Genomic DNA, 15,762 nt, shown 5'->3' with positions numbered 1-15,762 from the left:
CATCGATCACGAAGCAACCAACCAACCGGATGTTTCTCGTAATTGAACAAATCATCATTAATAAATGGGAGAGGGAAGGGGATAAATCAACAAGCACTTCACATTGATTGGTCACTAGCATGCCCTCAGGCCTCACATCCTAACTAACATAAACCCTGGTGTCAGTTTCATGTAAGCTACATAACGAATCGATTGATTGGTTGGTTACCTCATCCAATCTCATGAATAAACCTCGTGATATACATATCATCACTTCCAGGTACACATGCCAAACGACTTCCGTGGCGGTGTGGACCGCATGAACGCCATGTACTAGATTGGTTGGTATGTTTCCCCCCTTCAAGATGCCTCATGGTTTGACTCCTTCTAGACATTCTAGGAATGTTGGGACATCCAAAAGGGAACGGATAAAACACATGTCAGATATATTTCCCCATTTTTTTTTACATTTACACAAAATTATTTATACCAGTTCCATATCCTCTTGGGAGTCGTTTTGCATTTCCTAAAACACATACAAATATTTGAAATGCCATTAAAAAAACTAGGGAATAAAAGCTAGTCCAGTGTCTCCCAGAAGTTTGTGAGAGAAGAATGATTCATGTCACCAGAAGTTTGTGAGGAGGAACTTTTCCTTCACAACATAGTGCGAAAAAAACATAGTGCAAAAACTAGGCTAAGATTATAGCCACGAACAGAGATGCCATAACAGAAAATAAATAAAACACCGATAATGAAACAAGCCTACTGTGAGGACATGCGCGGTCCACAGATTTCTCATACTACAAAACATGATGCATAACTGTTGTCCCACGTCGAGTAACTGACACAAAACCACCACAACAGGAGCAAGGTTATTATAAAACCATCACCCATCGCTAAAACCATAAGGCCATCTTTGTTTCATAGGAATAGGAAAATCATAAAAAATGATATGACATGTATCTCAATCCCTGTAGAGAAAGAGATGCCATTTGATGCATATGATAGGAATTTTTCATTGAGTCTAAGCTAATATATTTTTCCCCTTGAAATGAGAATGAATCGTCCCTAAAAACCAAAAGGCTCTAAAGAAAAATTTTCTTTGAAAATCTTATCCCATAGAATTCTTACAAAACAAAGAAGGCCTAAAAAGCCACCACAATTGGAGCAGGTATGTGCCACATAACATTGATCTCGCGTTTTGCTCGATTTAGCATCGTTTTGACCGCTGGGATCCAGTTGTCTAGACGACATGACATGCCTATATGGATAATTTGCTCGCGTGGACAAGGTGGGGAGTAGGGAGAAGAGATGGGAATAAGATGGTGAGCTGACAGGTGGTCCCCATCCTCGGTTTCCGTTTTGGGCCCTCTTAACTGGCGAACGTTCGCTCGCTGAAGGGGTTGGCATTTGCAAACGTATAGATGGCGGTTTAGGTGTAGGAGGGTTGACAGTTTTTTCAGAACAACATGACAGTTTCTCTCAGAGAAAAAAAACATTTTTTTTCTAAAAATGCCACCGTTTGATCTCGCAGCGCAAGGCTGCCAGGGAAATGCGTTCGCTTACCACCCCTTCGCAGCTGACTTCCGCCAGATAACATTCCGTTGTGCTTTTGTCGAAATCTTTACTGCATGATTATCACTACAGCGTTTGAGTGGCAATCTGTGTCCTTCATCATTCACAGGGACGGACGCACTTCTTCTCAGTACCTGCCAAAGTTGCAGCAGAAATGAAAGAACAGTACTTGCATCGCATCGCATGGACACTTGGATTTGGGCTTCTCCCTTTCTCTTCTCCTGGACAAATCATCCACCCATCCACGTGCTCATCGCACCAACCCAATCATGCTTCTGACCTCCGACATCATGGAGCAAGATGCTGTTCTTCGTTTGTGGTTGGTTTCATTCATTTCACCAACAAGGAATTGCTGCAGATGCAAGAACAATCCAAACGCATGCCACCCATTTCGAGCTGCCCAACTCCAAGACCCTCACTCTGGCATGTTACCAATGATTGATTCATTCATTTTTCTCAACGACTTTATTCACAAAGAATTTGGCCCAATGGGTGGGAGAGCAAAATTAACAGAGGAAAATCGCAGCTAGCAGCAACCAGAGCATCAAAACGGGGATAAATTAACAACGAATCTCTTGCACATTGATTCAATTGACTGTAATGTAGTAACACCGAGCTAGCTATCATCATCTAGCCGCGCTGCTGTTGATCGGAGGAGGAGGACGACGGCGACGGCGCGGCGTCCCATGGCGTCATGTCCATGGGGTAGCTGCCGAGCACCCTGAGGAAGGACGTGAACTCCTGGATCTCGGCGAGCGCGTTCTGGGCGCGCACGTCGGCCATGGACGCCTGGAAGTCGATGTAGAACATGTACTCGAAGTGCTTGGCGGTGCCGACGTTGGCGTCGTCCACCAGCCGGATGGGCCGGTGCCGGTGCGGCCGGCTCTCGATCTTGGTCAGGCTGATGTCCCGGAACGCGAACGCCGACAGCACCTTGAACAGCACCGAGGTGCCCTCCCGGTCGTGGGCCAGCACGATGCTCGTCTTGAACGGCCGGTCCGTCCGCGGGATGATGGGCTCCCGCGCCAGCATCACGAACCGGGTCACGTTCCCGGCGTCGTCCTGCACGCCGTCCGCCAGCACCTGGAGGCCGTACAGCTCCGCCGCGCGCGCCGACGCGATGGCCGCCGTGTCGCGGAGCGCGTGCGCCGCGATGTGCTCCGCCGCGCCCGCCGTGTCGTCGAAGGCCTCGCGGGCCACGTTGAGGCCCATGCGGGTCAGCGTGTGCTCGCACTGCGCCAGCGCCTGCGGGTGCGAGATCACCCGCGCCAACAGCTCCCGCCGGACCCCCGGGAGCGCCAGCAGGCAGTGGTGGACGGGGAGCTGCACCTCGCCCACGATGTGGAGCCGGTGCCGGAGGAGCAGGTCGTAGTTGCGGTGGATGCTGCCGCCCAGGGAGTTCTCCACGGGGAGCACCGCGCGGTCGGCGATCCACAGCTCCACCGCCTGGAACGCCACCTCGAACTGGTCGCACGGGATGGCCTCGCACCCCGGGTACGCCTTCCCGGCCGCCGCCTCGCTGTAGGCGCCCGGCACGCCCTGGTACGCCACCCGGAGCTGCGCGCCGTGCAGCGGCGCCGGGGACAGGTCGCTGATGCTGAGCGGGCGCGGCAGGTTCCCCGCGCCCGCGGCCGGCACCAGATCCAGGCCGGAGACGGCGTCCTCGGAGCCGGGGATGGCCGGCGCGGCCAGCTTGTTGTTGTTGTTCTGGCCGTTCACCTTCGGCGCCGGCGGGGAGGGGGTGTCGTTGGTGCTGGAGAGGATGGCGCAGGCCGTCTGCCAGTCGCTGTGGCTGGCCGGGGTCGCGCGCGCCGCCGCGGCGCCGGATCCCCTGCTGCTCCTCCCCGCGAGGCGCATCCGCGGCGCGGCCGTGCTCCGGATGGCCGCGGCGGCCTCCATGGCCGCTACCTACGCTACCTACCGAGCTCGCCTCCGGCCGTCGATCTGCTTTCTCTGGCCGGTGGTGGTGGAGGGTGGGTGGTAGGTGGCGCTCGTGGGTGGGGCAGGCGGTGATGCTGGCCTCCAAGCTGACCGGCTGGCTGGTGTGAGAGAGAAAAAAGGCGCCGTTTTTATGGGGAAGGAGGGGTTGGTGGGGGCTCGCCGTCCGTCGTGGAGGGTGCTCCGACCGTGGTGAAAAAGCACATGCGTTTTTCTTCTTCTTTTTTTCTGGCACGTTTTTCTTCTTCTTTTTGGTAAGAAAATAAATGTCATAAATATCTCTCCTGGATAGCAATGCATTGTCTATACGTATCTAGACCCACATGTGGCTAGATTCAAGGATAAGAAAAGGATGACAACATAGGAAACCATTAATCATAATTCCAAAATACTCCAACACAGGCCTTTTTCTAATTATTATATTTGTCATGTTGTCATTCTACGTCTTTTTTACACTTGCATTTGTCGCGTTGGCATTCTAGCCCTTTGGACAAAGCTGGTATTAGAATCTACTACGGTCAATTGGATCGCAGATCCTTACATACACGCACATAAAAAAACCAGGGTCAGTTTGACTTGAACCCAATTAACAAAATGTTCGGTTACCACTACTCATAGTGGAAGGCGGTATTTTTTTTGTAGCTTTGTTCCTGATTTTCAGGATCTCGTGAATTAAAAAGCCTCTAAATCAAATGGCATCGGGTTCTCAAACGCCGGGTCATCTCATTTGGCCCCAAATTATTTAGACAACTCTAGGGTCTCAATAAGAAATGAAAAGACTTTAATTATAAGGCATATGCAGTAGGATCCCTTGATTTCGTTTGACAACCACATACCACATTAGTTTCATAATGGTAAAGCCGCTTGCGTTAAAGTAGCCTTTAACTTCTCGAGTCAAAAGAAACCGCCGCAGAATGTTGGCCCATCTCATGATTCGTACCAAACGCTCACGCAACTCCATGCCCCAAATAGAAAGAGAGAAAAGGTTATATGGATGATCTCATACTTTTTCCTTTGACAACAACTCGAGGCACTACTAGCTAGGTAGTTGGATACTATGATTTTCTAACAATTTGATAATACTATGATATTAATATCGACGATGAGTATTGGACACCTGCGAGGCCGCACGTGAAGTAAGAGAGAAACAACGGCGACGACCATTCACTCAACCAGTGTGCAATGTGCAAGAGTGAAGTGCTTGTTAATTTATCGTGTTAGACCTTGTAATTTTCCTCTCGTATTATGTTGTCTCTTAGGTTCATTTTTTTCTTGTGCCCTCTCCTCCTTGAATTAGTTGTCAACACATTTACTGAGAAGAATAGACGAAATAATCATTGTGCTCATGCACATCATTTCAGGTCTTTTGGATGGAAACTAATCAAAAATTGAAGCCAACATCTCCTTGTCTAAGATGCTTATCTGCGAGCACAAACATGAATGGACCATTGTATGATTGGAGTTGAGATCCGTGTTCGACCTTGGCCCAACTAATCATAGGTTTTTTTTCTTGAGGGGTAACCAATCATAGGTGTGTGTCTAGAGAGCACTATGTTCAGCCAGAAAGCCCGGTATTCAGGCCAAAGGCTCGGGCCTCACTTTTAAGCCCATGGCTTAGATGAAAGCCCTCGGGGGGCATATTTTTGGGATTTTATATGAAAATGCGTATATCATTACCCGATTTAATTCCAAAGTTGATTCATTTATTTTGTTCAACTATGAAAGTAGTCATTTATTTCGAACCAGCCTCTTACATAGTTACTCCCTCTGTCTCATAATATAAGAGTGTTTTTGACACTGCACTAGTGTAAAAAACACTCTTATATTATGGGACGGATGGAGTATTATGTAAGAGTAAGAGTAAGGTTGTCTAGAAAATCCCTTTTTCCATACCCCCCCCCCCTTCTGTGTAAGCTTTTAGCACCGGGCACACCCACATAATTAACCATTATTTATTTAATTTTTTTCGCTAAAACAATTAGCCATTATTTCGGGCCTTGGGCCAGGCCAGGGTTGGCATTTGGCAAGCCCGGCCATGACAATGCCAAGGTTTAGTGTGTGACGTGTGCTAAGTGTCCGTCTACGTTTCTCTTCCCCGTTGCAAATTTTTGGTAGGTAAAACATGACTAGATGGTGACGCGCGCTTTGCCGCGCCGTTTCTCGGTCATGAGTTAATTTTTTGTGACTATTATGGTTAAAGATGAGCACTTTGACACCAAAAAATGAAGAACAAACTGAGCTGATTTGAGTGTGATTCTGGTTTACTTGGTTTATGGTGTTCGGATTGATGTTTCGATGTTAGTTGTTTGTGTCTTGGTATATTGCCAATTTTCATCTACATAAATTAAATTGATTATCGAACCATTTATACAGAAATAGACCTCTCTTTTCTCTAACTTCCCTACTTTGCGCACGTGCAGGCATAGCCCTAGAGGCCTAGACCCATGTACGTCGCACGCCCCATGCATCCCAGTTCACTCGTGCCTCTGCTCTCAGAATCACTTCCGTTACACAGGTTTTCATCCCCAAAAGGACTCTAATCTCGCAACTTAGTTGCCTCCCAAACTTGAGGTAATGAGGTTAGGTTTAGTGCCATGAGGCCTCCCATGTTGTGTTGGCTCTTCAATGTTTGATTTTTCCGTTCTAGCTCTCCCTAGTGTTAGCACAATGTCGGTCTTTCACCATGAATCCACCGCTTGAAGAGCCCAACGGGGAAGACGGAGAAAGCTTGCTCGTCGCAGAACCAACAAGCTGGCATCACCCCCTCACAAACGCACAAAGCAGAAAACTAGTTTGTCCCTCCACCGACAGCTAAATAACCCGCACGCACAGGAGGTACTATTCAACATGCAACGCTTCGAAGGACGACCAGGATGTTCGCTTCAGCTGGCTACCAGTCCCCATATTAGGCCTCAACCCACCCAAAGAAGCAGAGGAAAAAACAAAAAAAATGTAGTCAAGATATTTCAAATGTTTCGAAAATAAAAAATATTCACAAATTTTGAAAAATGATGATGAATTTAAATATGTTTTCGGATTTGAAAAAAACTGCCCGGGAATTCTTAAAACGTTTTTAAATTTAGAAAATGTTTTTGAATTTCAGGAAATGTTCCTCGCTATACAATCTTGAATTAAAAAATATTCATGAATCCGGAAAATGTTCTCGGATTGCAAAAGAAGTTCCCCGAAATTCAGAATTGTTCAAAAAATAAAAATACTCATGAATTTAAAAAATGTTCATGAATTTAAAATTTTGTTTATCCATCAATATAGTAGTGCCACGTCAGTGTGTGAATAAAAATCCAACCGTAGCCCAAAGTGGATCCACTTTATGACATGTGGGTTCCATAAATGCAAAAACCACCGGCAAGACACAGGCTGCGACACTCAATGCCAGATGTGTGCGTGGCTGTGTGCATATGCAAGAGTTAGGTTCGAAGGCATCGATTTGGGCCAACCAGCTTGTGCCTGGACCTTGATGGCTTCACCTTTAGACTCAAAATGAAATACTCCCTCTGTTCTTAAATACTTGTCTTTCTAGGCATTTCAACAAGTAACTGCATACGAAGTAAAATGAGTGAATCTACACTCTAAAATATGTCTACATACATCCGTATGTACTAGTCATTTGAAATGTCTAAAAAGACAAATATTTAGGAACAGAGGGAGTACATGGTAACAAATCTTGTACCGCAAAACACACTTCTGGATCCAGCTTGCACCCTTAAAAAATTTCAGTTTATACCAAGGCTTACTCACACTGACCAGTGGGGTCCACCATGAGGCCAAAGCCTGGATCACTCACGGCTCCCTATTTCCAGGGAGCTTAGTATCTCTAGTGATGCGAGAACACAGGGTGGCACAAACAAAGTTGCGGTCAAGTGGTGCCACATGCACAACCGTTGCTCGTTTTCAGACACAACTAACAACACGCGACCTGCTCGTTGTTTGTCTCACCAACCTCTTCTCAGGAACTCTGTCTTTCTGTCCTGACACTTGACAATAGTTGAGAACAGTTTGTGCTTACTCACCAGTCACCGGCTTCTGTTCCAGCCGCCCAAGTCAGTCTATTCTTGCACTTGGACTAAATCATGCGAGTTAGTGCCCGGGTTCAACAAAACTAGCTTAAGTTGTTCTTAATTACTTCCGACAAGCATGATTTTGAGCACCGATTCAAATCTGGATACCGAATAGCATCGAACTTATAAAAATGTACTTCCTCCTGTCCATATTACTTGTCGCTTAGGCGGATGTATGTAGCATTGAAATATATCTATATACATCCATTTCAGCGATAAGTAATCTGGATCCGTCCTACAACATATGGCTTAGCAATGGTGCAACCGCACCTTATGATTTGATATTGATTAACTAACTGAGTAGCACAGTAACTAAGTTACCACATGTAAGGCAGGGTCCTCCAAGGCATGCACAAGCTTGCAGGAATTGGTAAGTGTGGGATCACACGACTGCAACACAATCATTGATCAAAGTGTTGGATGTCATTTCAAGCACGATTATTCCCAGGATAGAAGGCCTTTGAAATTTCAACAGGTTTTCAAAAATATACCTCATTTGTGCTTATTATAGGCAATTTAGAATTGTTAGAATGACTGTCTCTTTAGTCAAACAAATATTTCAATATTTTGGCTGGTTATCTTTCGGGTTACATCCTGGATCTTTACGTGTCCATTACTTTAGCGTGTGGACACTCAAAAGTATAAGATCTTTGGGTGCAGCTGTGTGGCCTTAGCCGCCTCCCGCGTGTGGCATTTCCTTTTGATGTCCAATACATTTTTTTACGGAACAACATGCTTTTTATTGCTTAACGAGGCTCATAGAAGTTGCTACAATGTCATGAGGCTCCACGAGCCAAACATGTCTACCAAAATTCAAAGACAAAGAAAACTTGGCTAAATTATCTGCTTCAAAATCCCTCCTCTTGCTTTTGTGAATGAAATACATGCTTCAAATCTCCCACTCGAGCATTCAAAAGTTACTTACCAACGATGATCAGAGGTAGTGAACCAGTGGTTGGATGGTTAGGAAGATAGTGGTATCTCTAATCCATCAGAGTTCAAGTACTGGTGCTCGCATATTCCTAGATTTATTTCAAAATTTCGGCGATGCTTCTACAGTGCCTTTGTAAATCTCAAGATGATATACCGGCCCAGTCTCTCGAATGTGCTCATAGGGGTAGGATCTACATGCGTACGTTTATAGAAACGAGTGTATGCGCATATATATGAGCGTCTGTGTTTATACTGTATTAAAAAATAAGCGATGATCAGAGGTAAACACCATTTCCGTCACGGCAAACATGATGTTTTGGCGTTCAATACGTGAAATTGCACGTTCGTGGGCCGGCCCATTTCGGGTTTTCTACTGTGCCCAACAATTTTACTTGTATTTCTTTTCACTTTTAGCATGTATTCAATCGGAATTCATCCATGAAAATATTTCAGGATACACTTTCAGCTGCGGAATTCATCCAGGTTGCAATTACTCTGTGGGCTCTCTGGTATGCTCGTCGGCAGGCTCTCCATGAAAATATCTTCCAAAGCCCACTTTCCACGCATAATTTTATCATGAGATATATTAGAGAGTTGGAAGATTGTAAACCCAAGAAGATTGGGCCGCCTGCAACTAGAAGCACGGAACAACCAAGGCAAAGGTGGATTCCACCACCGCCGGGTCTCTCGAAGATCAGGGTAGACGGTGCGGTTTCCAGAGATAACCTGTATGGCTCCTTCAGCGCCATATGCAGAGATTCTTCGGGTCAGTTCTTGGGTGCTTCAGTAATCAAAACATATGGCATCACGGAGCCTGCAACCCTCGAAGCGCTAGCTTGCCGGGAGGCGCTTGCGCTAGCTTCAGATTTGGCACTGTCCGATTTCATTGTTGCTTCTGACTGCCAAGGTGTAATAAATGATATCAAGCATGGTATGGGAGGGACATATGCAAGCACAGTCAAGGAGGTTGTTGAGACATCAAGAGAATTTCATCAGTGTACCTTCATCTTCGAAGGTAGAACCACCAATATTGAGGCGCACAGCCTCGCTAAACATGCTTTCGGTCTAGATCTTGGGCGCCACTTGTGGCTAATAAACCCACCAGACATTCATTGTATCCCTATGAACTTATGTGATTAATAAAGTGTGTTTAGACTAAAAAAAATGTATTCGATCGGCAAGAAGGTAAAAGCAAAATGAAAATAGCTAGATTGGCAGCCACGTCGCGTGTGGCCGACACAGAGCAATTTCCTTGTAAGCATGCGTTGCATTCAGCAATTGCCTTGTAATTTGGAAAGCAATCGATCTGAGCGATTCATATGTACGCCATGCATATGCACATCTACCATAGCAACGAACAAACGAAGCAAAAAAGAACTTCCATTGACTTCTCTAGATCGAGGAGACACAGGCCATCCATGCCGTGGCGGCATCCCTGCGTTTACGTTTGCACCTCCATGGTGCTCATCGCCATGGTGGCCGTCGTCGCCGGCACCGTGTGGCTGCTAGACGAGAGCCACCACCGGCCGCCGCCGAGGTACTATGCAGCGGTCCTTGCCGCCGACATCAGCGAGACGTCGGCGTCGTTCGTCCTCTCCCTCGGCGTGGCGCTGCCGGGCCCGCTCCTCACGAGCGGCGGGAGATGCCTGGAAAGCGGCACATCCGTGGCGGTAGGATATGGCGGCGTGCCGCTCGGGCGCGCGCTGGTCGCCGGCCGGGAGGAGGTCTGCGCCGAGTGGTGGCGGCCGCCGCGGATGCCGCGATGGACAAGGGTCACCGCGCGGGGGAGTAATGCCACCGGCGACGCCGTCGCGCGAGGTGTACGAGTGTTCGACGTGTCGCTCTGGACGGCGGACGGGAGGGCGGTGTGGTGCGGGGCGCGGCGGGTCGGCGACGACAGCAAGGCGGCGGCCGCCTGCGACGTGCACTAGCTGGGAGCGTAGCACGTTCGTTGTCTGATTGTGCATGCTGACATGTTATGTACCACACGGATCGATCGAATATGTATGGAGTTAGGTTTTCTAGCTAGCAGCTGATTTTTCTTGCATTTGTTTATGCTTGGTACTTGTTTCTTTTCTTGGTTTTGCTATTCATTTTTTTATGTATAATATGGTGGAGAAATGCTAGTAATCTCAAGCGTAGTCTCTTTCACCTTTTTTCTTTACTAGCTGAATGCCCGTGCGTTGTCACGTAACAATAAACTTAGACATGAGACATTGCTAAAAAAATCAAATAAATTTTCATTCATATATGTTTTGAGAATAGAGTTGGATGTGCCATACATGTATTTCTTGCAATCAATTCAAAACAAATCAAACATATATCCCTTCCATGTAGTTCTTTGGGAAGTCAATTCGCTGCATGCAAGAAAATTAGAAAGTAGGTAGTTGGCTAAGGTTTAAAATGTAGAACCGGCAAACTTGATGATATGCATGCTCATAGTTTCATGTCGATGGTGTGTTGCTCCTCTAGTTATTGAACATCCGATCTTGTTGCCAGCCTCTTGAATAAGTAGATTCATTTGCAAAAGCTTAGCTTCTTAGTGTCTGAATTCAGGAGGAATTGTACATAAGTACTTGGGCTGGTGTAGTAGCAGTACACACGTAGCACGTTTTCCACTCATATCTAGACACGACATAATGCTCGCTATCTTTGAACATTGTCCATTCTGCAAGGCTATTTGACTGTCGTCAATATGACTGCACTTGGTGGCATTGGTATTGGTACCAACAAAGGAAAGTGATTTTTACCAATTCATTATCCCATCTGAAACAAACCATGTGGCAAACAACTAAAAAAGCACATCTCACTTCAAAATACTTAAACTATATTTGTTCCTGATTTAAAAAAATATAAATTTTATATGTGATGAGTCAAATATAAAAATTATCCCATTTGATACACTACAATCACAACCCTAATATTACACATCAACTTTCAGTTACTCTGATCCAGAAGACTGGTTACAAACTGGTCAAAGAAGCAAACAAAAGAAAAACTCATCACTGAAACAAAAAATGAATATGATTTAAACTTCGTTATGCAGTTACTGTCTTTCGCTCCAAGGATGTTGAGAATTATATAAAATATGGTTATGGTTTATCTATATTAGCAAGACCACAAATGACCCCTCACTTGAGAGTACCACAAAAGTCCAAAACAATTGTTCTCGGAGGGCTCTTCTCGGGGTGAATTAAACTTTTTCCGCCTGCACTATGCAATAAATTAAAATTTCTCAACAGTTTTTCAATGGCACGAGAGTTTTAGTACTATCCTCCTAGAACTAATTTTGGTACTATCATGTTTGTTACTAAAGGCAAGTTAAGAGGAGGTCATAATATACTCCCTCTGTTCGATATTAGTTGTCGTTTATTTAGTACTTGAACTAAATCAACAATAACTAAAAAGGAGTGTCGAAGGCTTCATGTAACTTCAGTATACACTCAAAATTTGAAACGAGATTTATCTTCTATTTCTACATGCAGTTGAATACATTTCGCAATCAACAAAAATAATATGGGCTTAAAATAGACTATGACAACCATAGAAATAAAAAAATGGGAAATATTTTTGTCCTTACCTTGATACCTCAGCAGCCAAATTACTATTCCATCGCCAAACACAACCTAAAGAATGAATCACATTACTGCTATAGTTGGTGAGATGTTGTCAAGCTTAGTGACAAACAAAAAGATCAAAATGTACCATACCTTCAGCTGGTGACCTCTTGAAGTTAAATAAAGATAATTTCTAAAACGAAAAGTGAGATGTTGTATCTGGTGCCTCACCCAAATATACTTATGTTCGTTCTCTTGTAAGAACTGTATATATTCAGTAGCCTGCAATAGAAAATGGTGTCAAGAAAACCCAGCTTAATAAAATGGGTTGCAGCGTATAATCAATAACCTTCTAGGTGTGTGCCATATTACTTTTATGAAAACCAGAACAAAGTTATTTATATGCATCTCTAATTAGAACCCAACCGAAATTAATAAAATATCTGAGGCGAAGAACACATACAAATTAATGGACTAAAAAAATAGCAGGATTGAGCAGAACAACCCCACTGTTGCTTGTTGGAAAGGGTAATCATTAAGACTTTAAGGTCGACCCGTCACGAATCAAAGCCTGCACAAATGGTCAAATTCTGTACAAAAAAATCAATACAGACTACCGTTAACTAATACCTCAGGGAGCACTTTGAAGCAGGGAAAATATCATGACAGCTTTATTAACATGATTCTCGACAAGTCGGGTATTATACATTTTTCAAGCTTGACCTCCTATATGGAGTATCTTATATAGCAGACAAGGTAGAAATAACAACTGGGATAATAAAAGGAATTACTACTCAAGTCGACCGACCAAAAGCTAATTCAAATATGTGATTTCAGAATCCGCTCTATTTGCTAAAAATGGAAAAGCAAAACATGGATTATATCAATAACCTTTAAAATAGTTATGTTACATTTACATGATAGCTTAGAACATGTTTAATGAAAGCTCTTCTACGCGTCCTCGTACCCCATCTGCTCCGTCACATGTGTCCTCCCCATGGCCACCTGCGATGAAGACGACCCGTCGAATTCACATAGAGGACGCACACCCTCGGACCCTCCTCGCATAGTTCATGCCTGCCACAAACCCAAATCGTGGAAGCTGATGGCCGCGGAAGACGTCTTGGAGCAAGTGGATGGAGGGCGGAGGCGGAACATGGCTCAACAGCGAGAAAGCCAGACGGCGAGCCGTCGGCCATCTTCGCCACGGCCGAGTCGAGTGAAGTTTCTCGGGAGAGATTAGATTGGAATCGAGGGGGGTGGAGGGAATTGAGACGGAGAATAGATGATCCTCATGCAGATGGGAGTGCCGGGCCGGTGGCGACGTCCACGGCCAGGACCGCAGCCACGACGACCAGGAGAGGACGATGAGGGGAGCAGCGGCGGCGAGTTTCTCGAGAGCGGAGAGATTGGTTGGGTTGTTTCTCTTTTCTTTGGGGTGAGGGGAGATGGAGGATGGGACGTGTGTTCGTGGGTGGGTCGTGGGCTCTGTTTTTCTTTCCTTTCTCTGCACTGTTTTTTCCGAAGCGGTGGGTAGTTTTCCTGATTTTTCTTAACGTACGAAGGGTGGGGGAAGGAGTATCGATAAAGTAGGAGGTCGAATCATCACGACGTTCGATCCTCCGTTAATAATAGAGATAACGAAGCTATCTCTTTTAGTACGTGCTTTGATCTATATATGACTGTTCCTCTAATTGTTGGCCCCTTTACCTTTGGTCGATGTATCACTATTTTCTTATTTCTAGATCAACGGTCGATCTTTCTAGAAACAAAGATGGTTAGAGCTTTTTTGCATAACTAATGGACCGTGTTATAAATCTGATGTTAAACTTTTAAACATGGCAAATCAAACATTTTATGAAAATTATGTGTCCCGAGCCTGGCAATTCTCTTCAGCAAGCATGGCAAATCCTGACATAATTTTTTCTCAACATTTGTCAATGCTTGCTCAAGGGAATTCTCATGCTCGCGACATGAAAATTGTTATAAAAACATTTGGTTTGCCATGCTTAAAAATCTGGCTTAAGATTTTAGCATTTCTGAATTGTTGTCACTGCCAGCGGATCCCCTTACATGTGGGTGATGGGGAACGTAGTAATTTCAAAAATTTCCTACGCACACGCAAGATCATGGTGATGCATAGCAACGAGATGGGAGAATGTTGTCCACGTACCCTCGTAGACTGAAAGCGGAAGCGTTAGCACAACGCGGTTGATGTAGTCGTACGTCTTCACGATCCGACCGATCAAGTACCGAACGCACGACACCTCCGAGTTCTGCACACGTTCAACTCGATGACGTCCCTCGAACTCCGATCCAACCGAGTGTTGAGGGAGAGTTTCGTCAGTACGACGGCGTGGTGACGATGATGATGTTCTACCGATGCAGGGCTTCGCCTAAACACCGCTACGATATGATCGAGGTGGATTATGGTGAAGGGGGGCACCGCACACGGCTAAGAGATCAAGAAATCAATTGTTGTGTCTTTGGGGTGCCCCCTGCCCCCGTATATAAAGGAGTGGAGGAGGGGGAGGGCCGCCCCTCTCTATGGCGCGCCCTAGGAGAGTCCTACTCCCACCGGGAGTAGGATTCCCCCTTTCCTAGTAGAACTAGGAGCCCTTCCAAGTATTAGGAGTAGGAGGGAAGTAAAGGGAAGGGAAAAGAAGAAGGAAGGAAGGGGGCGCCCCCCTCCCCCTCCCTAGTCCAATTCGGACCAGCCCATGGGGAGGGGTGCGGCCACCCTTTGAGGCCTTTCTCTCCTTTCCCGTATGTCTCATTAAGGCCCAATACGAATTCCCGTAACTCCCCGGTACTCCCGAAAATATCCGAATCACTCGGAACCTTTCCGATGTCCGAATATAGTCGTCCAATATATCGATATTTATGTCTTGACCATTTCGAGACTCCTCGTCATGTCCCCGATCTAATCCGGAACTCCGAACTCCTTCGGTACATCAAAACACATAAACTCATAATATAACCGTCATCGAACTTTAAGCGTGCGGATCCTACGGGTTCGAGAACTATGTAGACATGACTGAGACGCGTCTGCGGTCAATAACCAATAGCGGAACCTGGATGCTCATATTGGCTCCTACATATTCTATGAAGATCTTTATCGGTCAAACCGCATAACAACATACGTTGTTCCCTTTGTCATCGGTATGTTACTTGCCCGAGATTCGATCATCGGTATCTCAATACCTAGTTCAATCTCGTTACCGGCAAGTCTCTTTACTCGTTCCGTAATACATCATCTCGTAACTAACTCATTAGTTGCAATGCTTGCAAGGCTTAGGTGATGTGCATTACCGAGAGGGCCCATAGATACCTCTCCGACAATCGGAGTGACAAATCCTAATCTCGAAATACGCCAACCCAACAAGTACCTTCGGAGATACCTGTAAAGCACCTTTATAATCACCCAGTTACGTTGTGATGTTTGGTAGCACATAAAGTGTTCCTCCGGTAAACGGGAGTTGCATAATCTCATAGTCATAGGAATATGTATAAGTCATGAAGAAAACAATAGCAACAAACTAAACAATCAAGTGCTAAGCTAACGGAATGGGTCAAGTCAATCACATCATTCTCGTAATGATGTGATCCCGTTAATCAAATGACAACTCATGTCTATGGTTAGGAAACATAACCATCTTTGATCAACGAGCTAGTCAAGTAGAGGCATACTAGTGACA

General features: G+C 45.5%; 1 protein-coding gene across 1 annotated transcript; it reads right to left on the bottom strand.

Annotated features, from left to right (window-relative positions):
* Positions 1 to 1,985: 1,985 nt before the first annotated feature.
* Positions 1,986 to 3,621, bottom strand: LOC125510478 (arogenate dehydratase/prephenate dehydratase 6, chloroplastic-like). The gene has a single exon (XM_048675671.1). It carries the CDS (start codon positions 3,454 to 3,456, stop codon positions 2,188 to 2,190), a length of 1,269 nt encoding a protein of 422 aa, XP_048531628.1. The 5' UTR covers positions 3,457 to 3,621; the 3' UTR covers positions 1,986 to 2,187.
* Positions 3,622 to 15,762: the final 12,141 nt, after the last annotated feature.

The sequence above is a fragment of the Triticum urartu genome, chromosome 5, assembly GCF_003073215.2.
Source record: "Triticum urartu cultivar G1812 chromosome 5, Tu2.1, whole genome shotgun sequence".
Lineage (NCBI taxonomy): Eukaryota > Viridiplantae > Streptophyta > Magnoliopsida > Poales > Poaceae > Triticum > Triticum urartu.
This window is presented reverse-complemented; position numbering and strand designations above follow the sequence as displayed.

Coding starts and splice junctions, on each gene's coding strand:
- LOC125510478 (XM_048675671.1), bottom strand. CDS start 3,456: ATGGAGGCCGCCGCGGCCATCCGGAGCACGGCCGCGCCGCGGATGCGC.